The sequence below is a fragment of the Gymnoscopelus braueri genome (assembly GCF_963280865.1).
Source record: "Gymnoscopelus braueri genome assembly, chromosome: 12".
Taxonomy (NCBI): Eukaryota; Metazoa; Chordata; class Actinopteri; order Myctophiformes; family Myctophidae; genus Gymnoscopelus; species Gymnoscopelus braueri.
In genome coordinates this window covers 32791900-32818613 of record NC_137614.1, presented here as the reverse complement: position 1 = coordinate 32818613, position 26714 = coordinate 32791900, and the positions used below count along the sequence as shown (strand labels likewise).

The 26714-nt window shown below is 42.2% G+C and overlaps 1 protein-coding gene across 2 annotated transcripts in view; it reads right to left on the bottom strand.

The window, feature by feature from the left end:
• Positions 1-2505: 2505 nt before the first annotated feature.
• The window catches only part of mib2 (MIB E3 ubiquitin protein ligase 2), a 60685-nt gene continuing 36476 nt past the window's right edge, over positions 2506-26714 (bottom strand). For both annotated transcript variants that reach the window (XM_080445090.1, XM_080445091.1), the window contains exons 13-19: positions 25794-25948; positions 12945-13071; positions 12052-12459; positions 9085-9263; positions 8563-8759; positions 6621-6686; positions 2506-5429 (exon numbers count right to left, since the gene is read on the bottom strand). In XM_080445090.1, coding sequence (XP_080301216.1) covers positions 5188-5429; positions 6621-6686; positions 8563-8759; positions 9085-9263; positions 12052-12459; positions 12945-13071; positions 25794-25948 — 1374 coding nt within the window. In that variant the 3' untranslated portion in view covers positions 2506-5187. The remainder of the gene's footprint in view (positions 5430-6620; positions 6687-8562; positions 8760-9084; positions 9264-12051; positions 12460-12944; positions 13072-25793; positions 25949-26714) is intronic.

Below are 26714 nucleotides of genomic sequence, written 5' to 3'. Positions count from 1 at the left end.
ATAAACGTTCAGATTTCAAATAGAGTTGAAAGTGTGACTTCTGCTAATTATGCAGCTGCTCTATCCATAGCTCAGTCGGAAGAGCTCTTGACTTCAGACCACAAGATCATGGGATCTAATTTCAGCACAGGAACCTTGGCATCTGAGCAATCTGGCTCCCACGGGTCTACTATATTTTTTCACCTTTATCATGAAGGTTGCTGGACAATATATAGAGGATGAAATACATAATTTATTAAATAATATAAAGGTATTATCAAATACATTGTAAAAAATGAGAGACATGATGCTTTATTAGCAAGACAGTCTTTTATTATATTATTCCTTATTTTGCTGGTTTCCCCTGAAACCCGTTTACTGTTACAGAGTAGAACTGCCTTAGAATCCCTGCTGATGATGTGGCCATAGCTGAATGGTTAGAGAGCTTACCTGGCAATCCATGATACCCAGGTTCGATCCCAGGCTTCACCAATTTGTCAAAGTGTCCCTGAACAAAACACTTAAAAGAATAGTTACTTAACTACAACATGAAGAGACCACCCTGAAGAATTGATTGATTGATTATACTAGTATATTGTTTTTATCACCTGCACTAAATGTAATTCCTGGGAACGCCACTGTTCCATGAGCTGCTGCAGTGCTGCTGTTCAGCCACAGAGAAGAACGCCACTCTGGTTTTGGGCTCCATGATTGGTCAAGTTCAAGGATTCTGCTATCGACTTTCATGGTCTTTTATAGGAATACGTGAAGCCTGGCTTTATCATCCTGGCTCGACACAGCCTGGCTTGACAAGGTCTAGCTCGACAAAGTCGCTCCTTTTCAGCCTGGCTTGGCGTTCATGGAACGGAATAAACCAGGCTGTACGGACTTATTCAAACCTGGATTTGACTTAAATCCAGGCTTATTTAATTCTCCTTTCGTGTAATAGGCCCCTGGCATTGACATGTTTGACTCACTAACAGATAGGCCCAATACATGATGAATTGACAATGTCCCACTAATCAAGACTGTCACATGGGAACATGGGCAAGACAATGCTGTTACCAGTAGATTGTTAGATAGGGGACGGGGTAATACCCAACTAAAAGGAATAACATCCCTTTAATATATTAAACAAATACTCCATCTGAAAATAATGATGCCAATGTCTCAGAATCAAAACAAATCATAGGCTACTATTAGTAGACTTAAAGGGATACTTCACTCTCGGGCCGGGGACACATTTAAAAAAAATATTAAAAATAAATGAAAAAAGTTATGGAAAATTCATGGCCCCCTCACACATTAGTAGGACACTCTAATGCGTGAGGGGGCCATGAATTTTCCATAACTTTTTTCATTTATTTTTAATATTTTTTTTAAATGTGTCCCCGGCCCTAAAGTGAAGTATCCCTTTAAGTTAGTTAAGACTTAACTGAAAACATGTAAGAAAATTCAAATGTATTCTAATATTGAATACATATTGAATGAACACGTTTTCATTGTCTTTAAATTAAGCTTAGATACAGTAGTGATGGGATGAAACTGTGTGGGCTTTGTTCAATTAAGTCTTTTCTTTCCACTTTAGTAATTTGTCAGTAGTCATGATGCTAAACAGAAATAACACATGTAATTGAACAGTTGTTGTGGACCATGTTGTTCTTACCCAGTGGTTCTCAACCTTTTCAGGCCGCTGACCGCGACCCCCCAATTTGAACTGGGGACCCCCACCCTGACAAGTACTTGGAATTGTTGGAGTTGAGGCATTACGTTTAGTTTGACTCTGTTCCACAGATAAATATTGTGAAAATAGCAGATCTACAAGCTTGTAGATCGTCATTTTTTATTTTATTTGCCTCTTTCTTATATTGACAATTTGGTCAGTGTTTGACCAGTTTTTATAGAATAGTCTGTTGATTACTTTTGATGCAATAAAGGTCTTTTTTCTTTTAGGTATTAAAAAGGTCTTCAAAGTCCTCAAGTTGTCACTTCACTGTTTGGGGACCCCCCTAGGGGTCCAGACCCACAGGTTGAGAACCACCGTTCTTACTGACCGTGGACGGTGTTGTCCCAGTGCGTGTCCCAATGTACAAAGCTGTCATCACCTTCTCACAAAGGACGTCACTGGTAAAGCGCTGAGTCATTATGCCGAGTCATCAGGGACCCTAAGACAATTAGGACTGAGAGGAGCACAGGCGTACAGCAGCAGCCTTTTACTGGAGCGACAACACCATCAACTCCAAATGAGGCTAATGCTTAATTCTTTACCCTGTACTGTACTCTTAAAATGAAATGAAACTGCAGATGGGCCCAATTTAGGACCCGTCCTTGACCTTGTGATGTGAAATTGTGACAAAATGTAAAAGAAACATGAATTCATATGACAGACGCAGACTGTGCTTCAAAAAATTGTAAAATAAATTGCATCAGCTTTGTGAAGGCCAATAAAGGAGGCTACATGAAATAAGTCACTGTACAATAAATGCTTAAAGTGACTCATAGTGACACAACACCAGGTCCTTAGAAAACGGTTCAATATTTATTGCAAAATATTTTTGTACAGAATACAACTGAAAAAACATCAACAGAGGAGGAATGGACAGTAAGGCCAACTTCATAACTCCGAGAGCTGTAACTGTACACACACCAATAGTAACATTTTCAATTTGTTTCTTTAATAGTATTTCAATTCAACAGGGTTTCCTCATAGCAACTGAACCGCCTTGGGAAAATCACCCCCACCCCCCAAAAAGAAAAACTCTTTGAAAAATTATTGCCTTTGCACTCACCGCTTGCTTGACCTAACTAAGAACATCAAATGACAATCTTTTACATGTCTCATGATTGCTGTAAGAAATTAGATTGATATTGTCACACAAAAAAACTAACAAAAAAGATCCAAACCATAAGGGATAGATAAGGTGTTTTGGGACAGACTTTGATATCAGTTGTCATTCAGGACACAACTAGGAGATTCAGAGCATTACAGCTTCAGGACAAAGAATAACTAGCTTCATTACACTGTTGTCCAAGCTCATCCTCTTCTAAGACCAGCAACTGACTGCATTGATAAACTGTAACACTCCATTTTATGCAACTAAACCGAACGTAACCAATATCTTCAACGCTTACAAGATTTGAGTTCTGTGTTAGTGTAACTGACATTGTTCAAATACCTTAAACCCCACGTAGGCTCGGTGGGGTTTCAGTGTAGTGCGTCTAGAGTAACTAGGGCGTGCATTCGCGTGCACATCCTCATGCGATTTGGCACTGGTGTATTAGTACTTTCCTCAAAGTAAACCTTGTGGTAAAATCCTCCCTGTCTCTTCATCTCGCTCTCGATAATTAAAATGTCTTTACAACTTTTCCACATAAAAAGGCAGAGTGAGACAGGATACATTTTTTTTCTTCTGACATTCAAATGTACATCTTAACATTGGCTCTCCCAAAATGTGGGATCTACGGAAGAAAACAACCAAAAAGAAAAGAAAACCTGTCTCTGAAATGTTTCTTTTTTTTTTATCATAGAAAAAATTAAATAAAGATTAAAATAGATACAATTTTTTTTCTTATATGCATAAGCCCTTCAAGAAAACAAACACATTACAAAGGATGAAGTTGATGTACAATCCAGAATGTTGGTGTACAATCCTTGTCTGCAGCCAAAACCGCAGACAAGGGGATAGGGGGTATCTTCTCAATGACCCAACGAGGATGGTGGACAGGTAAACTATGAATCTGGAGCAGCAATGGTTTTGCCCTTCTAATTCAATGTTGTACAATACATCCGTTTGATAAATAAAATAATGCAAGTCTCTTCCTTTCAACTGGATGACCCAGGGATTGTTGTGTAACACAACTCTACACAAATTAGAAGACGGGCCTCAGAGGGGCCATGACGGTGTCATACTTATGAACCAATTAAACAGATACACAATACCAGCGAATGCTTCTTGGTGATGGTACTGTATGAATTCAGTTATTCTTTTTTGATTTTATAAGTCTGAGGAAAAGGGGCTTTCCGTTTTGTTGTGGGGACCAATGGTCCGCTCAAGAAACATTCATTTCACAAAAGAGAAATTTGGAGTTTAAATTGAATTGAGTTTTCTTCAGCCATTAAGTTAACGTTCGAGGGTTGTTAATTATGCATGATAATATGACCTGTCATAAATGTCCTTCCTCTTTGGTGAACATACACCATAAAATGTTCAGATAAACTTCTAAAATCACCAACAAGGGGCACTCTTAAAACCTTTTGTGGATATCACAAGTGCTTTCAATGATTCGATACCCTGAGTAGAGGATGTAGGCTTGGGGTGAATTTCAGTAGAAACAAAGAGTTTTGCTAGGCAAACACCGAAATGAAAAAAAAGGACATTACTATGCAATAAGACCTTTCACACATAAATAAAACCTGTACTAATTACTTGTACATTAAAAACCACAAATGTAACCAAAAAACACCCACGACAACAGTCATTTTCAGCTTTACAATATGCATATACTCATGCATATATAGTGTGTATTTCCCCTTGCATACAGGCGAGTGGTTGGGGACTATATAGAGAGCCTTTAGCTATACCATCACCCTCTCCATAGACTAACACTGATTACAAAGAGATTGATACAAATGAGAGAGCAAACATACTTCACAGGAATCAGTGGGGAGAGTCGTTGGACTGGGTTCTCTGTGGACTTGTAAACGGGTGGGGGGGAGCAGATAGGTAGAAAGGATGGGTAACAGACATCCACTTAAAGCAGCAAAGATAAGGGGGCATTTATAAGAGGTGGGTAGGGGAGGGACATCCCCTTTGTTTTGTAAGCTTCCATCACAGACTTCCTCCTTGTGCACCGATTTAGAGTTTGTGAGGGCGTGACATCACGGTCAACCTTCACGACCACAATGTCCAACGCATCACACCGAGGGGAGGGGTTTGGGGTGGGAGCGTCTCCCTCGTACGCAAAAACGGGACGATGAAAAACACGTTAACGTGGCTGCGCGTGTTCTCCGCCCTGCGCTGCTCAAAAACGGCTAAATCCTTGAACGAACAGTTGGTGGAACCAGTTGTAGCTGGGGCTCTCCGCAGTGGAAATATAACACAGTATCATCCTCAAGCCTCCGCTCGGAGGGAAGTTCTGGGGGTGTGGGGTCGGGGTGGGGTGGGTGTGGCAGGTGATGAGGTTCGAGACAGGGACGGGGGAGGGAGGTCACACAAACAGCTGGATGCGTTCGCGGATGGTCTGCCGGCAGATGGGGCACGTCTTGAGCGCGGCGCTGCAGTCGATGCAGGAGGCGTGGCCGCACTGGAACACCAACTTGATCTGGTTGTCGATGCAGATGGGGCAGGTGATGCGCTCCTCCATCTGACGGTAACGTGACTGCAGCTGCTCCAGCAGGTTGTGCTGCTCCGAGTTCTCCGTGCCGGGGCTGCAGTCCACCTCCGTCTGGTCTGCAGGGAGGGACACAGAAAGAGGGAGGTCAACGTCTGACCTTTGTTTAAAAACAAAGAGCGTACGCAGGATTTCAGCCCGCAGCGACAGCGCACTGCTGTGACATCATATGGTAAGGCACAGGAGGGCACGTACACATCTCTGTCCTTCGGTATAGGTACTAACCTCTAAAAACTGTGCTTATTATTTTTGGGTGCCCTTTTTGCCTACAACACACCACTTCATCAGAATAGAAAATTCCTAACTTAAAATTCACCATTATGCATCAAAAAGAAACAAGAGTAGGCTGAAATATTTAATAAAAGATAGTGGAGAACATTAATGTCTTTAGCCTGGATTTTAAAAGTAGTCAGAGTTGGCTCAAGGATCAGATCCTCTGGAAGTTTGTTCCAACTATGTGTGGCGTAATAACTAAACACTGCCTCGCCATGTTTTCTTTTAACTCTGGGAACAGAACCAATCCTGGACAAACAGACTTCTCAAGGGTCCATAATGTAAAAGCAAGTCAGAGATGTATTTTGGCCCTAAACCATTGAGCGATTTAACGATGATCAGCAATATTTTAATAGAAATTCTATGAGTCACTGAAAGCCACTGCAGAGATATGCGAATTGGTGTAATGAGCTCATGTTTCTCAGTTCTACTTGGAACTCTAGCGGCTACAACTTAAATGAGCTGCAACTGTCTGACAGCTTTGACCTGAGAAAAGACCCTTACAATAGTCTAACCTTCTGGAGATAAAAGCATGGAGAAGTCTTTCTTCTGCCCAAACAACAAGAGTTGTTTGGGCATGAACCCTCTAACTCTTGCTATATTTTAAGACGTTAATAGGCGAGCTTTGTTATCAACTTGATATATGAATATTAAAAGGTCTGAGTCATAATTACACCAATATTTCTGGCTTGGTCTTTGAAGTTGTTAATGACCCAGTAAAAGTTAATTAGAATTGTCAAATAAATAGCAGCACTAATCCATTTTGTACTGCGCTTACTGCAGACTATAAATTGCGATTGTAAGACAATTTATTTTAGTACTATTCAAAAGCTAAAATAAAAAAACACCAAGACATGAAATCTTTGGCACTTGATACATTCATGACAGGGATTTCTTTGCCTGGACAAGAATTGGGTTATGAACCCATTTTGGGTTGCATCACATAACAACCAATAACGTCAGGCGGTACGGTTTACCTTGTCTGATCTTCTTAGTGATGGTGACCTGGCATTTAATGCATTTCTTCATTCGATGGGCACACTCTGTTAGGATGACAAGGAACAGGGGGTCAGCCAGCGTGCACTGCACCAGTTAGATGCAACTTCACTCTCTCTCTGATACACTGTACAGCACGTATCCTCAAATCCTCAGTGATAACTTAACTCTGAGAGTGTACAAATGTGATAAATGAACACTGAGGATTTGTCTCAAACCTTTTCATTTCAAGGACCACCCACAAACATTGTTGATGTCAGGGCGGGGGAAAACCTCATATGTCCAAAACTGTTACTTTTCAGGATTCAAATTCAAAAATAGCAAATCTACAAGCTTGCTGAGCTTGTTAGATCTGCTATTTTTTCCGTTCTGCTTTTGCATGACACTGTAGTATGACGAATTAGGGCACTAATTTACGAAAAAACATATGGGGATAATAGGTTTCTGCCCAACAGCAACAATATGCATTAGGCCACGGACCCCCAATTGATAAATTATTGTATCTGTGGGACCTGAATCTAAGAACATTTTAATAAGGTGTATGATGCCCTTAAAGAGGTGGTGCCATGGTTTTGCACTTTTTCTGTTTTTCATGTGTCTATGAGGTTGATAGAACTTCATTAAGCCCCCTGGTGGTGTTTTTATGGTGTTTTATGTCTTCTCTGACTATTTTGAGTTTCTACCTGGAGGCTGAAACCTTGAGGGTCAAACGTGCCAATAGAGAAACAGTGCTTTAGTGACATAGTAAAAACATACCCTCCCCCTCATTATCATAACACAACAGGTGTGGGCATGAGGAGGAGGAGGGACTAGGACAGGTGGGTGGTGCTAAGGTGGTGGAGGAGGTGCTAAGGTGAGAACCAGGTATACTTAATGAACTGGAGGCGTGTCCACATAAAAACATAATTTTAACAATTTCTGTACATTGTTCTTCCTAGTATAACTCCTCCTAGTTTAACCATAATTCCTGATGATTATGTTTTAGGGGGGGGAACAATAACTGAAAATCACGGCACCCCGTCTTTAACTGTCTAGGTACTGTAGGTGTAGATGACAGTGAAACTCTGAGCATAATTGACATTCTTGTATGATTCTAGTAGCACGTGTTATAATGGTGAAGATGAACTTTCAGTAATTTATCTGGGGACCCCCTGGAACTCCCTTAACCCATTCAATCCGGGAACGCATCTGTGTCATTTTCGATATACAAGCTCACTGCGCTATGAGCTTGTAGATCTGCTATTAAAAAAAATCAATCGTGAAAATGTGTGCAAATATTCTGTCAAATCTCAAATCTTTGCTTCTGGGGGGTCCCAGGAACTAAATATTTTGAGATGGGCCATTCACACCAAGCCAAGGCCATTATATTAATTTTGGAGGTCCTTGAGTTTGAGAACCAATGATATTATAGAAACGTACGTTTTTTGAAAATAAACTGATTTAGAAGACATTTTGTAGAATCCCCAGAAGGAAAGATTTGAGTTACAAATGTTCGCTTGAAAAAAACAAAATCACTATTTATTTTCTTCTAAAATAGCAGATCTACAAGCTCATAGTGCGGGTGCCGCGCTATGAGCTTGTATATCTGCTATTTTTGAATGGCCAAAGAAATCTTAAAAATGACACAGATGCGTTGCGTCTCATTTTAAGATTTCTTTGGGCTATTCAAAAATAGCAGATCAACAAGCTCATAGCGCGGCACCGAGTGCCGCGATACGAGCTTGTAGATCTGCTATTTTCGGAAAATCTTGAAACATTTTTTTTCAGATTTCTTTCAAAAAACTGTTGAGATTTAGATTTTTTTAAAGAATCGCCTCAGGTCTTAATGGGTTAATGGATTAAGGACCCCACATTGAGAGCCGCTATTGCACAGTACATAAGGCACTGCGCTCCCTCCCCAGCCCTTCTCTGTGCACATAGTACCTTCGCAGGCTACGCTGTGCTGACAGGGGCAGAAGAGGACGAGCAGGGCCAGCTCCGAGCAGATGAGGCACTCGCTGGGGCCCGGCGGCACGGGCAGAGCCAGGTTGGTCATGGTGTTGGGCGTGGTGTGGACTCGCCGTAGTAGGCTGGCACTGCCGAGGCCCTGGCCGCACGTGATGGCCTGCAGCCGTTGCAACCTGTGGAACGCCAGAAAACGCCGTTACCGTGTGGACCTTTACAACGAAAAAGGTCCTCAACGTGACAAAACAGTGCAAACATGGAATCGAGTATAGGGTTGCAACAGTTAATCGAACTAATCCATTTAATCAATTATATATAAATAGAAAGAATCGCTAATAGATTAAAAATAGATAATAAATAGATAAATTCATTAATATATAAAAATAAAAAAAACACGCTGTTCTATTATTTGATGAATTGAAAAAGTAATCAATAGAATACTCTCTAAGAAGTTTTTGTGTGTTGTGTGTGTTTATGTGTGTGATGTTTGCCGTCCGGTACCTGTGCTTCTCAGAGAAGCTCTTGATGAGCTGCAGCACCGTGGTGTCGCCCGCCAGGTCCAGAGGACTCTTGCCCTTGTGATTCGCGTAGTTGACGTCGGCGCCTGCTTGTGCTAGAAAGCAGGCGATGGTGGCCCCTACGCTCAGCTCCGCGTTGCCCAGAAGACCTGAGCCATTCAGCTGTGGCAGCAGATGAAGCGGGGAGGGGACAAGAGGACAGCAATGATGACGCTGATGTGTCTGAACCAATGTGCAAGCAGCACCAAACAGGATTACTGACTGACGAGTCCCTTTGTTTACCCGACAGTACTAATTACCACTGATCCCCACTTAAAGAGCCATACCTCAGGTCAGGCATGTTTAGTCCATTGATAGTCTCTCAAGGCAGACATGTTGGCTTCCACGATTCTCAACTGCTTCTGCCTGAAAATGCTGTGAATAACTCCTACTAGTGGTAACCAAATTATTCGAAGCCTACAGTGCTAGCTGCTTTGATTGACATTTTTATTAATTAATTGCTAAGCAGAAATGGAAATTTAATACGATATTTTAACATATTTTTTGTGAACACTGCATTGTGATTGATCGGATAGCTGAGCAGATAGACTGAAGAACAGATGACAGCTTCCTGTTCTCAACTTTTACAGGACCTTACTACAGACTACGGTATGCAGTATTTGAAGATTGTCCATTGACTATGACTCACTGTATGCTTGATATTACTGCTGACCATATGACTCACTGTATGCTTGATATTACTGCTGACCATTTTCCAAAGTGTACCAGAGATTGTTAGATTTTTTAGGACTGGTTTGAAAAGTCTAGACAAAAATAGTTATTAGTTTAATAATTATGTTTCACCCTCAACTAAATTATTCAGGTAAGTTTGATTACAAAGTAAACATAGCATACTAATATATAGCCGAGGCTGTAACGCCGGTATAGTCCTTTAAGAAAACATTACAACAATTACCCTGATTCTTGAATTGATGATTCATAAACAGAACTGATCCTACGGAAATTGTACGATAAGACTGCTTGGAGAAGAAAAAAGAATCAAGGGCAACGTTGGTGGTCAACAACAACAGAGGGATGTGGGTAATTGAACTAAAGCCAGTGCGGCTGTCCAGCTCAGGTCAATGGACAGACCCAGATCCAATCAGTGCAAGAGAACTCCCCCCGATATCTGCTGACTGCAGTGAAAACAGCCCCTAGCACTCAGCCTGGCCAAATGCAGGTACTGTAAGGTGTGTGTGTGTGTGTGTGTGTGTGTGTGTGTGTGTGTGTGTGTGTGTGTGTGTGTGTGTGTGTGTGTGTGTGTGTGTGTTTGTCTCAGCCTTGGCAGGTTCCCAGGCGTGGATGAGGGGTGCTGCAGTGTTTGGGGTCAGACTGATGAGAAAGGACACCTTTCAGCAGTGCCATTATATCTGCCGCAACACTTGTAATCATAAACTAGACATCAGTGTTTAGAAATGAGGGGAAAAAAATCTGTGTTATCTAGTCCACTGTTTCTCAATGTCTGGTCCGGGGCCCACCAGGGCCCACCAGGGCCATGTGGACCACTGGTGGTACCCTGGCCTGAACCAGACAGTGAGAACCAGCAATCTAGTCTTTGATAGTCACTGAAGACATGTTAGGACGCTTTAGACCAGCTGCCCCTGAGATGAGGCGATGCTGTGCAATTTGACTCTTCTTATCCTTCAGCAGGTATTTGTGCTATTATGGAGAGGATCTTTCTACAATGTGTCCTTCAGCTATCCTTCAACGGCTCGAGAGCATTTGAGTAATGGCTGTTGCTGTGAACAAGCGGCCTCATTAGTTTGTGACTAGAGGAATGCTAACGATGCCACACGTGAAGGACATTATTCTGGATGATTTATAGCTGTATTATGTAATGTTTTGTATGTTAAAACAATATAACTTATACAATTGGTGTGGCTGTATATGGTCTCCCTGCTCTTTTATTGAGGCATTTAGATCCTGTGTCTAGGTTGGACACCAACCTTTGACACAATCCTAGTTTTGACCTGAAGGTCAAAATTCAGTTTCTGTTTTTAGTACCTCAGTGGTAAAAATGTCAGCACTTGCGCAGGAGATCAAATCCAGGGTAGAACAGGAAAGCGCAAATACGAGAAGGCACCCCCTCACACACACAGAGTGTGACAAATATTCGATAAAGAAAAATAAAAGACTTGCCTTCAAAGCAGTCAAAATGTGTCTTTTTTCCTCCTCTTTGAATTCGCCCACTGTCTTCATGTCTGCACCTGTCCCACTTAACCATTAACCATCCCCGCCCACTTCCTTCTGTCAGACCATTGTTGACACAACAAAGCAAACTCCTTTCTCCTTCACTGATCCTAATCTAGAATCGCTTATTGCTATTTGTTTACTCTGCTCTCCTCCTCCCCATGACCTGACCTCTCACCTCACCCGCCACTATTCCACAGTAAAGATAATTCCTTTCTCCTCCACACCGTTATTTACTCCCTCTTTTATATCCCCCCGACTCGGTTTGTTTACTTCACTGGTTTTCAACGTGGGGTCCGGGGACCACCAGCGGTCCAAATGGACCCTTGCGTGTCTGTTAACTCAAGAGTGTACAAATGGAACCAAATGGACCCATTTGTACACTCATCGTACGTACGCCTGTAAACCTGTGATGTGACAACAAATCGACTTAAATGAGCACTGAGGACTTTATAGTGTAGATCCAGGGATCGAGTATAGTTTATTTCAGTGATTCTAAACCTTTTTAAATTCAAGGATTCCCAGATTGATATGCATTAGGCCATGGACCCTGATTTGATACCGTGTTTTTTAATCTCTGGGAACCCAATATGCACAGCAAAATCCTCAGTGTTAATTTAACAGTGAGAGTATACCAAACTGAGCCATTAGTACGCTCTCTGCGTTACAGACCCAATCGGATCCATTTGGACCACTGGGTGGTCCTTGGACCTGTCCTTACCCTGCAGTAGAGCGAGGAAGACGAGGATGAGGAGGATGAAGATCCCTCCCCACTCTCCTCTGTGGCGGTGGTGGTAGTAGTAGTAGTAGTAGTAGCAGTAGTAGCAGTAGTGGAGGTGGTGGTGGTGTTGGGGGTGGTGGTGGTGGTAGTGGTGGTGGTGTTGGGGATGGTGGGGGTGGTGGTGCTGGTGCTGGTTCCGCAGCCGGAAGGGGCAGGGCCCAGCGTGGCGTTGGCCAGCTGCGGGCGGCTCAGTGCCACGTGCATGGCCGTGTCACCGTCCTCGTCCTCAATGTTGACGTCGGCGCCCTCGTCCACCAGCAGCTGCACCAGCTCGCCGTGGCCCTGCGTCACCGCCAGCTGTAGCGCCGTCTGGTTGCGGTTGTTGCGGATGTTCATGTCGCAGCGGCCCTGGGGGGGGGGGGTAGTTAGTTATAGTTATACTGCTTGGTGTGAATGGCCCTTTAGAGCGAGAGAAGGAGGAGAGGATGGGGAGTGAGTGACACCGTTATCAGGGCAGAGTGGCTGAGAGTAGAGGTGCCAAGGTTATTCAAACTATTTGATATTAAATAAAATAATCAATCATAAAAAAAAGAAGCCAAAGTCAAACTGTCAGCCATGGATGGTGCACCCCCCCAGGGCAATGAAAGAGACAACATAAACATTTTGCCTGTCATTAAATGTTTCGGTGAATTGAGTACAAAGGACCCCAATGGAAACAAGCCATAGGCTTTCTTGGGTTTAAAATGCTCTTAGCAGACCTTGTATTGAACTGTACTTTCCTGTGCTTTTTTTTGCAAACTGCTAATAAAGTATTCAATCAATCAATCAATCAACAAGCCGAGCTTGTGATTGACAGAGGTTGGAATTCCTGTAGTGTCCTGTCCTCGGCTCACCTCCTTAATGAGGATCTCGGTGACGTCCCGGTGGTTGTTGAGGGCGGCCAGGTGCAGCGCAGAGAAGCCATCCTCCTTCTTAATGTCTACCAGCTGCCGCGCCCGGGCCAGGATCTTTTCTGTGGCACTGCATTCGAGGAAAACAACCAGCCACACAGTTAGATTTCTATAGAACTCTGATAACTCACATACATTTTAAAGCTACAATCCCTAAGTTTTATGTCTTTATTTATGTTAACTATTGCAACAATGGCCAAACTACAACAAAGATGGCAGCACATCTCGTGTCCAGTAGGCAGCCGTTCCGGTAGGAGACACAAAGGAGACTCTTTGTCTCTCCTACCGGAACCGCTGCCAGTCATTAAATTATTGGCTTAGGAATGCGACAAAAACAAAAGAATATCCATGAATTCAAGTCTCCATGTGATGACTAATCGATAGAAAAAAATGTCATTTTGGGGGTGGTGAACTATCCCTTTAAAAAGTATTGCCACCACCAAAAGATTAATATGTTTACTATTATTAGACAGTTATTTTTACAATCTGAAAACGTTCATAAAGTGTCCAGCTGGTTAATTGCAACCCTGGACACAGGAAACAGAATGGTGGGCGGTGGAAGCTTTAGGGAGCTTAGTTTGTCACTTCCCAACATGTAGCCAATGAGCTGGCTCCAGTATAGAAACAAAGCCGTTCAGTTCTCAGAACCACACACACACACACACACACACACACAGTTCTCAGAACCACACACAACACAGTTCTCAGAACCACACACACACACACAGTTCTCAGAACCACACACAACACAGTTCTAAGAACCACACACACACACACACAGTGTGAGAACTCATGCATTTTGAGATAGTCCCGTGTGGCATACAGTGAGTACAGTACTGTGTGCCTGTGTCGCAGGCTGTACAGCAGCTTAACAGGCATCTGACTGTACCCCAGCTGTTGTTGAACGGGGGAAGAAGCCGGCATATAACAACGCAGAGGTCCCGCACACACTGAGCCCCCAGCATGGCAGCCGGGGATTACCATTAGAAAGCCTAAAGCTTTTACCCAGACACTCTAAATACTACCGCTTGACTTCCAGATGCCGACCAAACCTGCATTACGGGATTGTCACTTGCTTTCATGTTCCGATCCTCCTCCTCCGCCCTATGCTCATGTTGTCACACGGTATGGTTTTCTCAAGCCCTCTGTAGTCGTAAATCATTGTAATCCATGCAGCGAAGGCCACTGTAATGGTTGCCCTTTTACCAGGAAGTTGTAAACAACATGCTCCACTGTAAACCTATGTTCCCATGCGTGATGCGGTGGGGCTTTAACATGGAGCAGGGATGCTGCAAATCATTTTTGTATGCACATCGTAAAATGGGATGCTTTATACTGTCCATAAAGCTCAAAAATGTCATTCATCCTACAGAGTAAAATGCTCTGTTAATGTATCCATTTCAAACTCAGAGAGCTTACAAATGTAACCATTTCTGCACTCTGAGTTAACTTTTTGAGTGCCATTAACGTGTTTCACGTGTTTTACCGCTATGGTGCAACGTGCCATTAACGCGTTTCACGTGTTTTTGAAAAAAAATGAAAAAAACCCCAAAAAAAACAAGCTATCATTATCTGAAGATTTGCAGCTCCATCCACTCCTTGTTTAACTTATAACTGAAAAGGCTGTATCTCGCTTCCTAAACACTTTTTTTTTACTTTGAAAAAAATAAAAAAATAAAAATCGTACTGGCCAGAAATAGCCAGAAATAATTTGGGCACTCAATGAGTTAAATGAACACTGAGGAAGGATTTAAGTATTATGTCATCCTTCTGATTTAAAACTTTTATGTCCTACCCGGGATTCGAACCCCGGTCTCCCGCATGAGAGACCATTTCAACCACTCAGCCAACAGACAATCCCTACTTGGCCTGGGGAGATATTGCGCTTATGAGCTTTAGGCAGTACTAGCCGCCAACCAGGTGTCCTACCCGACAATTGTGTCTCAATGTCTCAATGGAAGAGTAGGGAGGCCACCTCCAACCACTGCAGATGTATTAGCTATATTGTATTATCTCTACCATACATATCGGTTAAAATAACGGTTTATTCATATACGCTTTGGATTACAGCTTTATATGCCACGACATGTTCTGTCTGACATGAGTTGAACTGGAGGATCTGACACAAGCAAAGCAAAGAGCCCTTTGTTCTGATGCTGCAGCGATTTAAAGTTGAGCTGTCCACTGCCCTGTGACCGAGCCTGCTTTATGCCGTGTGAAATTGAAGAGGACAGCCCTTAACTAGAAGGTACTGTTCCTGAAGAAACAGTGTGGGATCGCTAAGAATGTTGATGGTATTGAGTATTGATAGTGTTAGAGTTAAAGGTTTGAAAGGTTTAAAGGTTTTAAAGGTTTTAAAGGTTTTAAAGGTTCTAAAGTTTTGAAAGGTTCTAAAGGTTTGAAAGGTTTGAAAGGTTTAAGAGGTTTGAAAGGTTTGAAAGGTTTAAGAGGTTCTAAAGGTTTGAAAGGTTCTAAAGGTTCTAAAGGTTCTAAAGGTTCTAAAGGTTCTAAAGCTTTGAATGGTTCTAAAGGTTTGAAAGGTTTCAAAGGTTTGAAAGGTTTAAGAGGTTCTAAAGGTTTGAAAGGTTTAAGAGGTTCTAAAGGTTTGAAAGGTTTAAGAGGTTCTAAAGGTTTGAAAGGTTCTAAAGGTTTGAAAGGTTCTAAAGGTTTGAAAGGTTTGAAAGGTTTGAAAGGTTTGAAAGGTTTGAAAGGTTTAAGAGGTTCTAAAGGTTTAAGAGGTTCTAAAGGTTTGAAAGGTTCTAAAGGGTATTTACTTTAAATTATTTTTAGTCACTTTATTTACTTTAAAGTATTTTTTACTAATTTTTACAACTTTTAAGTATTTTTACTATTTTTTTCAACTTTTAAGTATTTTTACTCATGTTGAGTACTCTTAAGTATTTTTAATCAAGGTACTTACTTTAAAGTATTTTTAGTCATTTTATTTACTTTAAAGTAGCTTTTACAAATTTTTACAACTTTTAAGTATTTTTACTCTTTTTATCAACTTTTAAGTATTTTTACTATTTTTTTCAACTTTTAAGTATTTTTACTCATTGTGAGTACTTTTAAGTATTTTTACTCAATATAAGTACTCTTAAGTATTTTTACTCATGGTATTTACTTTAAAGTATTTTTAGTCACTTTATTTACTTTAAAGTAGCTTTTACTAATTTTTACAACTTTTAAGTATTTTTACTCTTTTTATCAACTTTTAAGTATTTTTACCATTTAAAAAGTGAAATATCTCTAAAAGTACAAATGATTTCAAAAATTCTAATGGTAGCCAATATGTCCTAAGTAGGCTGAACGTTATAGAGTTGGAACGGAGTTTCTAGCTAAAAGTATGAATTTCTCCATTGAAATGAATGGGAGTTTTTTAGAAGTAAAAAGTGAAATATCTCTAAAAGTACAAATGATTTCAAAAATTCAAATGGTAGCCGATATGTCCTAAGTAGGCCGAACGTTGTAGAGTTGGAACGGAGTTTGTAGCTAAAAGTATGAAGGACTAGTTAGGGGCCAAAAAACTGTACCAAAAACGTACCAAAACGTTGAAGATAACAGTAGTGTGATCGCTTTAGCGATCCCACAATGATGGCCTGGGCAGTCGCGTGTCACAGTGTGTGACATTGCCCAAGCTCTCTGCCGCTGTTAACTGCACTAGCAGTCTTTAACTAGACGCTGGACCTTGCTATTCATTTAAAAAATGGATGTTGTTTGTGGAGCTGGTTTTCTATTATACAACAGGTAGTTCCGACCAAGCAATCTGATTGGTTGAAATAGCTATCTAGCCGTGCTTCAAACCATCATGATAGCACGGGCCTAATCACATTAATAAATCACTCCGCACTGCAGTCTGCACCTGATTAGACCATATATGGCACAGCTGTGCTGTGACGTCACGCTCGCTGTCCCACGGTAGGAAAACAAACAGACAGTAGCCTGACCCACCGCCGCCACCGGAGAACAAACAGCTATGCAAAATGGACTATGTTGTTAATTTTGACTTATTTGGTGGACTTACGGTTGATCAATGGTTAGAAGAGGATGAGAAGGAGAACGCAAAAAAAAAAAAAAAAAAAGAGCCTAAATCGCCTAAAATCCTATAATAAAAGGAATAACTGGAAAAAAGTGTGCTTTATTTCAATGGTAAAATCCATACTGTATAAATATCCTCCTGTGTTAAAGTAAAATTACTCCCATTTCGTTAACAGTCCAGTGTATGTCATACTTTATCGTACGAAGGTATCACACGGCGAAAATAGCCGATCTACAAGTTCGCGACGCGTTGTCAGCTTGTAGATCAGTTATTTTGGCCACGTGACACGGTCGTACGACGGAGCATATAGCCTACTGGAATCAGCTGTGTTGATGACACGGTGCCTCAGAGCGCTGCTACAGGGACTATTTAATGTCTCAGTCAAATAAACTCTTCTCTTTACAGGGAAACGGATAATAGCGAAACATTTTTATTATGAATTGCCCCACAATATGAATACATTTGGATGTGTTTTGTTGGTAACTGTTGTATAATCGCAATATTACACTCGAGGGTGTGCTTTACCTACATTATTGGCACTTCAGTGATGCTTGCGTAACTCGGCTCCGCCTCGTTCCTGACCGCATCACTGGCGTGCCAATAATGACGGTAAAGCACACCCTTGCGTGTAATATTGCTTAATTCTATTGCACCACTATATCAAAACACAAGTCAGACAGTCGGACAAGCCATAAGCAGGCGCGGGCAGAAAAGTGGAGTCTGAGAAGTTTACAAAACAACTACGTCTCGGATGCATTTTCTTGCGAGTGTGATTTATGAATCAATTAAGACATGAAACAATCCGGACTTCATCCATCCAACTAGCTGCTGATACAAGTGTTTACATGAATACATCGTGCCAAGCTTCCCAGTCGAGGGAAGTGGAACAGTGCAATTATTTACGCGTCAAGGAGAGAGAGAAAGGTTTTAATGCAATGTTATTTATGAGTTCACACAGGCTCATTAGTGGTGCGCTACTCATTACATTTCAGATGCAGTACTGGGTCATGGGCTGGTGAGTGCGCACACCATACAAATCCTCAGTGTCAAATGTATCCATCTGTAACTCTGGGTGTGTGCAAATGTAACCAAATGGACTCACATTTGCACACACGAGTAAAATGTACGGTGTGATATGCGTCAATATACGTGTGTGCTCGTGCACACTCAGGTTCCCCTTATAGGCAGCTGTGTATGTTGTCAGGATGATCTTGGAGGTCATTGATACCTGCATTGCAGCTGACTTGCGAAAGGGTGTGTGTGTGTGTGTGTGTATGTATGTGCGCATGCTTGCATGTTTTCATGCACGGTGGGTGGCGTGGTGGATAGGGAGGTGTCAGACATGCTTTCTACTCTCCTTAATCACGACAGCTACTCAGCCTCCCCCCAGGCCCCCACCAACCCATACATCCCGCCTCATCCTTGTACTTCTATCGAGATTGGATTTCAGCCCCGTCAGTCGTTCACGCACCATTTGCCGCCTGCAAGTTTTCCTCGACATCTCAGCGGAATTTGCCTAATCGTTGACTCCTCTTCTGTGTGTTCATGAATAATCAAATTGCGTGCAGACGTTGCAGCGATGCATTTCATGCGGTGGCACAATGCGCTCATGCTCTACGTAAAGGCTTAAAGTTATGTCAGGCATGCTGCTAATTACCTTTCCCGCCAGGGGAGTGAATTAATTAATCAGCATGCTTTACGGGAACTTGTGTTCTAATCTAAAGTCGCACGAAGGCAAAAATAAATAAACAACGCTTTGGCGTCAAGTATTGTTTGCCTTGCGAATGGAAAAATGCATATTTTTAAAAGCTGTGCGGGTTAGGGTTAGGTTTAGTGTTAATTTATCAAGTTTTAGAATGTAACCACATTGTAACTCTGAGAATGTGTATATTTGTACACTCTTAAGGTCCTTACACACCGGCGAATATGCGAATATACGCAGAATTCGGACTCGTTCCGAATAATTAAAAGCCGATTTTTCGCTTCGCGAAACTGATGTGGACGCTTGCATTGACTTTATAAGGTTTTTAAAAAAAACGTATTTATTCACATGAAGAATTCGCCCCGGTGTGTAAGGACCTTCAGAGTTAAATTAAAACTGCGATCCGGAATTTATTTGAATGAATAAAATGTTATTTTAACCAACCTATAGTGTATAGACTGTATGCTACTACAATAGAACTACATCTGGTTGGAGGTGATCTCCCAAATGGTGTCGGGTAGGACACCTTCTGCCCCCCCCCCCCATCATCTCCCCTGGCTAAGCAGGGATTTCCCATTGACGGTGTGTGGTAGAAATCTGGTCTCTCAAGAGACCTGGGTTTGAATCCCGGGCAGGGATTGCAACTTTTAACACTGTGGACATTCACTGTGTGTGTATGTGTGGCGACCTTCCAAGTCGACTCTGCTTTCAACCGCCTATGTGCTCACATCTGGAAGAGTGTGTGTGTGTGTGTGTCTGTGTGTGTGTGTGTGTGTGTGTGTGTGTGTGTGTGTGTGTGTGTGTGTGTGTGTGTGTGTGTGTGTGTGTGTGTGCATATGGTATAGTGAGCGGAGGCCTCGCTGGGGTACGTGCAGGGCAGCCAGACCCCAGGCTGGGAGCCTGATGGAGCAGGGCTGTTTACACTGCACTAGGAGCCCCAGGACAGTCACACACACATATGACTTCAAGAGGGACAGAAATATGACCCCAAGAGGAACGACGGGGACAGACATATGACTCCAAGGGGGGAACTTGGGACAAGAATTAAACAGAGGTCACTACCAGGAAAGAAATATTACATGGTGAGCAGAGGGAGAAATCAAAGAAGAAGTCATGAAATAATGCAAAATTTTATTGGTGAATCCGCCCTTGGCCAGGGGAGATATTGGGCATATGAACTTCAACCAATAGGTGTCCTACCTGACACCAGGATCAAAATTTCTCAATAGAAGATTAGGAAGGCCACCTCCAACCACTGCAGATGTACTCGTTATATTGTACTAAAATACTCTACCACACAGATTAATTAAAACATTTTATTCACCAAAATAAATTCTAGATTGAAGATTTAATTTAATTTGAGATTCTGAGATTTAAATTAATACGATTTGGCAAGCAGCATCTCACTCACTATCCTACAATTCAAGCTCTCGCACTAAGCTGTCCGTCCCGTCTAAACTTTGTATTTTTTTCACAACCCCAATCTGTCTCGTTCCTAGCATTAAGAAGAACTGGCTCGCTGCCTCGGCGCCTCTCCCTCCGCTTTCCCAGGATGCTTTGTGAACTAGGGCCTAAAGCCTTCTTTTTCCATTTCCTCACAAACTAAATAAATACCTTTGATGCCAATAAACAAACATTCTCATCTCCCTATCAGGGAAAGCCAGCGGAGAGCTGTGGCCATGGACGAATTCCAAAGATTCCCGCCACGTTACGAGGGCGGACGACAAAGCAATCAAGCTAACAGTGGGAAGAATAACACCCCCTCACACACACTCACTCACACACACGCACACACACACACACACACGCACACACACACACACACGCAACATTCCCAAATCCCCTGTTCAACTTTGCGTTTAAGAGCAGCGCAGTAGCTGGATTGCATCAATGCAAGGGAGGCCTGTTGGCAGTGGTGGAAGAAGTACTCAGATTTTTGTTTACTTAAGAAGTAAAGGTATCAATACCACAGTGGAGAAATACTCTTGTTACAAGTAAAAGTCCTGAATAGAAACTTTAAGTACAAAAGTATTGGCATTACAATATACTAAATCTTTCACATTTTTCAAAAAATATCAATCTTCATCGCGATGCGATGTGAGCTGGTAGATCAGCTATTTTCGAATAGCTATTAAGTATAAAATAGGGCTTAAGTGGTTACTGCATGTTTTTTAAATTATAATTAAAATAATAATTTATATTTATTATATTATAATAATGATAAATAAATTAAAAAAAAACTAAAGCTGTCAAATATCTGAGGTGGATTACAAAGTACAATGTTTGCCCTCTGATATGTGCAGTAGTGGAGTAGAAGTTTAAAGTATCCAACAATTGGAAGTACTGAAGTAAAGTAAGTGTACCTAAAGGTACAGTAATTGGAGTAAAAGTTACTTTCCGCCACTGCCTGCTGGTGATATATGAGAGGAGTGGCGAGCTGCTCGGCACGTCCTGAACACTGTAAATTCTTCCTTTGGTGCAGCGGTGGATGTCAGGCTAAATGATTGCCGGGGAGCTCAAGCCCCAACTCCCAGCGCTGCACATATGACACTTGCCAGAACAGATTGGCCATTTATTAACCCATTAAGACCGGGAACGCATCCGTGTCATTTTAAGATTTCTTTGGCTATTTTTTGGAAAAAAAACGTGGAATATTTGTGCAAATCTTTGAATATATAGTTTTTAAAGCAAACATTTGTCAAATATTTTGTTCCAGGGACCTCCAGAAGCTCATGGAGCTTGTAGATCTGCTATTTTTGAATAGCCAAAGTATAAAATAATGGTTGTAGCTCAAATAAAAAAAATGGCACAGATGCGTTCCCGGTCTTAATGGATTAAATGATCGTTTACCGCAGCCTCCCACTCCTTCATCTACAGCTTCTCTACACTCAAGTTGCTCGCTCACTCTCCTCTCTCTCCACTCCGCCCGGGGGGGATACATGTCCCCTCGCTATGAAGCCACAACGCTGCTATTGTGAACGTACAGTGTGTATACAAGCAGTGGTTCCCAACATTTTTCCTGGAGCAGGGCCCACTTTGTAAATCTCCAAAGCGTTCGCGGCCCACCCATCTGACCACTCGACGCGTCGGCCCACTTGCAATATCCTCACGAGTCACGACCCACCTAGTGGACTGGTTGGGAATCGCAGTGCAGTGTTAGCAATGAGTATGATAGTTCTTATGCCTTATTTATATAGATGGGTGTCGCACACAGAAAACAGCTAGATAGCTAGTTAGGTCTACAAGCTCACACACCGATTGTAGATCAGCTATTTCCAGGTCGCTACTAAGTATAAATAGGGGGGGGGGGGGGGTTAATTGTGAGTCCCCAGAGATGGGGGTGAGGAGTTAGTTGTCTACCGCTGTGACGAGGGAATCTGGGTCACTATACTGCTACCGGGAGGACTGGATGCGGATCCATGTGGGAGGCTGCCTTCTGCACTTTCCAAGTATTCTTCCTCGCAGGGTGGGAGAAGATGGATTTCACTAACGGTCGGGGTGGGGGCTTCACTGCCTAGCGCTTCACAGGGGGGGCTTGGGGTTTGTGCAGAGTTGTCTCAACTAGGGCTGGCCAATTAAATTAATAAATCGAGCTCTGCTTTTCTGCCTGTATTATACTTCACTGTACAGTGGTGGCGAACAAAAGCAGTGAAAATAGTCGATCTACAAGCTCACAACGCATTGCCACACGTTAAGTCCTCTATACTTTGTTGTACAACAAATAGCAAAAAGAGCCGATCTACAAGTAAAATGTTGAGAATCTGACATACAACATACCCAAAAAGGGGATGCCAGGTAGAAATTTATTTTTCATTTGTTGGTTAATCACTTTAATTACTTCTAAGTTTAAATAATCCACTGGCAATTTTCCACTGCACCACTTTTGGTTACATTTGTATATTCAGAGAGTCAACACTGAGAATCTTACTGTGTAGGCAAAATGCACAGCTTAAGGACAAGTTAGGACATGCAGTGTTTCACAGACAAGATGTCCTAAATTCTCAATTCCCTGCATTAATCAGCTCCTGTATCTCCCTGCTGTAGTAAACACCACGAAACCAATGTTTGGCCATGTACATTTGATCTAAAATGTGTGCAAAGGTGTATGTGTCTATATCTATATTCATTTCAATGTTATTTCTGCTGAGCACGCCGTGGATTCAAATGAAGCTTCAGCAGAGGACTTGGCAGCCAATTTATTAAGATGTAGTGCCTGGAAATGTGGCGTCAAGCAAAAACATTTCCACAGATAAAATGCACGCCTCTCAGCTCGCATTGACGAATACTTCAAATCTACGGGGACGTCGAAGCGGGGCGCTTGCTGATGCTTCACAACGGAGACAATCCTATAAGCAAGAGGAAGCTAATATTGTAGATCTAACTCTTGTGATTACATAGCTCATGACATGCTGTATGCATTAACCCACCGCACAAGTGTATAAAACACACAGTAAAATCATCAGTGTTGATTTATACTTTGTAACTCTGAGAGTGGACAAATGTTACATTTCTACACACTCTCTTGTTTTCTTTCCCGGCCAGTAGAGATGCGCGGATCGCAGTTTTAGCCGCGGTTGCCGCAGTTAACCGCAGTTTGGGTGGATTTGGGTCAATCAAATATAATTATTAATTAATATTGGATAAACCGCAGGTGAAATATTGCGGTAAATACATTAATGACATCTAATATATCTATCCATAAAATAGCTAAATCTCTGCGTGCTTGTGTCTGTGTCTGTGTGAGTGTGTAGAGCAGCCTCTGTGCGATACGATCACAAAATGCATTGATTTAGCCTATGGAATGTTGGTGCGTCTTTTTTTCAAACCGGTGCTGCGCTGGCAGCAGAGCAGTGCGCTCTGTATGTTGGATGCCGCATGTATGTTGGATGCCTGTATGTTGGATGCCGCACAGAGTCTGTATGTTCAGCAGCAGAGCATGTGCGCTCATGTTCAGCGCAGCACCGGTTTAAAAAAAAAGAAAAAAGACGCACCGACATTCCATAGGCTAAATCAATGCATTTTGTGATCGCATCGCACAACTAACGGGGAATACCAGAAAATAATAATATTTTGACATACGGGAAAAACGGTTAATTGGCTAATATAATTATTGCGGTTGGATAACGGGCGGATAATTAATTTGTACATGCGGATTCGGATGACGTGAGAGGCCATCCGCGCATCTCTACCGGCCAGTGTCCTGATAGATAGATAATAAACAGTGGGTTCATGAGGGCAGTCGTGGCTCGGCCACTGATTGAGTTGGTGTCCTCTCATGAATTTAACTCCCTCACGGGTGCATCTTTTAATTTAGTTAAATTAACACTCAGGGGGCACCGCTTGCTGATAAGGCACGTACCACATAAGCTCTGATGCCTGACAGCGAGTCCTTGAGCCAGGCAGACCTTTGCTGCATGTCACTCCCCAACACTGTGTCCTGCCTCTCTACTCTATGACTATCAATAAAGGCAAGAAAAGACAGAATTTCTTTTAATAAAAATAGAAATACAGGATCTAGGGCCATATATAATTTTCCAATATGACTTTAATGCACCATATGAACATATTTATATTGATATTATCAAAACTATTCTAGCAAATTTTCAGTACACTATACCCAGCGGTGTTTGGGTAAAGTAATTCCCATGAATCATGTCTACTTCATCCCTCGCTACCACTTTGACCTGTGATATTCAGAAGTCACTATTCAGTAAATAATAAAGACAAATAAATCGTGGGGTTAAATGACTGAATTATTGTATATACTTGAATATGGTCCATAAATACCGTGAGAACCCTTTAATCACTTAAACCCTTACACTTAAAAATACAGAGACCGGAGCCACTGTCACAAGTGTCAGTCAGGCTGCCTTGACGGACGGCCTGTCAGCACATAAGTAGGAAACCTCTGAGTCTATATCAGTGGTTCTCAAACCCCTTCAAGATCCCCGAGGGTCCCCCCCCACCCCCCAGGGGTTCCAGACGATCCCCAGCAAAATGAGTTATTTAATATAGCATACAAAATCTGTTAAACCACTTTAACCCTATTTAATACAGCTATTTAAAAATATATATATTTTAAAGTGAAAAACATGGAATATGTTTGAAACATTTTAAAAACAAATCATGTATGGAGGGTCCCTGGTGCAAAATATTTTCAAATGGGAGTCCACGGCCAAATACATGAATTTAATTTGGTGGTACATGAAAAGGTTTACTCTTCAAATTTCAACTTCAAACAACTTCATTAACAAACATCCCATTGGTGTCAGAGAGTTTCAACCAGGAATGCTGACAATAGTGAAATCAGGTTGGTGCAACGCGTTAGCTTATAGATCTGTTCTTTTTGGCAAGCACTGTCGTCCCGCGATGCAGTACAAATTAAGCTCAACTTCTATAGTATGACATTACGGGCATTATGAAAATGTCACAGTATCTCTTTACAACTCCTGTAGAGTTCTAGTACTGTAGAGTGCCTGGCTCCTGACTTTGTTAATGGATTGCTAAAGGAATCGATTGGCTGCTGACCAGTACTGATAGCACGGTCACTCTTTGTAAAAGAAAGGGGATTTTCCCTTGGCCTCCATTGCTGAGAAGCACTGGTGGATCTTTTGCGGAGGTTTAATGTTAAAAGCCAATGTGCAGGAGGATTTCAAAAGTTTACTCTAATTATTAAGAGAGAGAGCGAAAGAGAGAGACAGAGAGAGATGAAGACACACACAGAAAGAGAGACAGAGAGAGACAGATATTGAGCGAGAGAAACAGAGAGAAAGAGAGAGAGAGAGAAAGACAGAGGGAGAGGGAGAGAGACAGTTGAATAGAGAGAGAGAGGTATCAAGCTTAGTTGTTACAGTGTGGGATCCATTACTGTTGTTCAGTCAGTCACAGACTACAGTGTCCTTCACCAGGCTACACATGGACAAATTCACACGCACAAAGAAACACACACACGTGAGCTGATGAAAGGACGGCAGCAGTGTGTGTGTGTGTGTGTGTGTGTGTGTGTGTGTGTGTGTGTGTGTGTGTGTGTGTGTGTGTGTGATGCACTCACAGCTTGTTGCCTTTGAGGGCGGCGTGGTGAAGCAGGTTGAAGCCACGGTTGTTCTTCTGGGAGAAGTCGATGGTGGGAACCACCACCAGGATCTCCATGATGTTGCGGAAGTCTTTGGCGATGGCGTCGTGCATCGGCGTGTCCCCGTACGAGTCCTGGCGTGGCAGGGAGACACGTGTTTCATACTTCAGCAGCATACGGTAACCACTTAACCATCCGTACAGAATATGAAAAATCAGACAGATCCGTCTTGATCACATGACTATAGAGATAATGTGTACCGATTTGCCTGATGTTTGGACAAAATCTGTAAGAGTAAGATGCGTTTCGCAAAAATCCTCCTCCTGGTGGCTCTATAGAAGGCTGATGTGATTTTTTTTCCTTTCTAAATAAACCAAAAATAAAGGGTTATTTACATAAAAAATGGTTTGGGCCTGGTCTAAGTCTAAGTAAAGCGTCATAACTGGCTGGACAGGTTTCTGAACTGGTCCAACGTGGTGAGATTTGAACGAATGTACAGTATGTCTGAGTCAGAGCATTCCAAAAATGGTATTGTTCCCCCTTAGGGATGCTAGGGTTCAAGCGGTTAAATACACTATTTTCAACCATATCTTCATATAATTGGACCTCACAATGCTCATTATAAGATGTCACCATTTCTGTCTACTTACTCTGTGTCCCAGAGGTGGGCTGTGGAATAGTTGTGCAAGCTAATGGAAACTACAGCCTTTCCCTTCATGGAAGGTTAGCATGCTGAAACATGCTGAAAGCCACTGTTGTTGCGTCATCAATGCAATCCAATGTGGATCTCTGACTTTATGTGGCCAGCCTGGAACGTCAGGCATTGTTCCCGACTTACATCGTTCCCGAGTAGGGAACTCCAAAGTTGGGCAAGGTTTCAGCCTGATCAGAACCCATTGA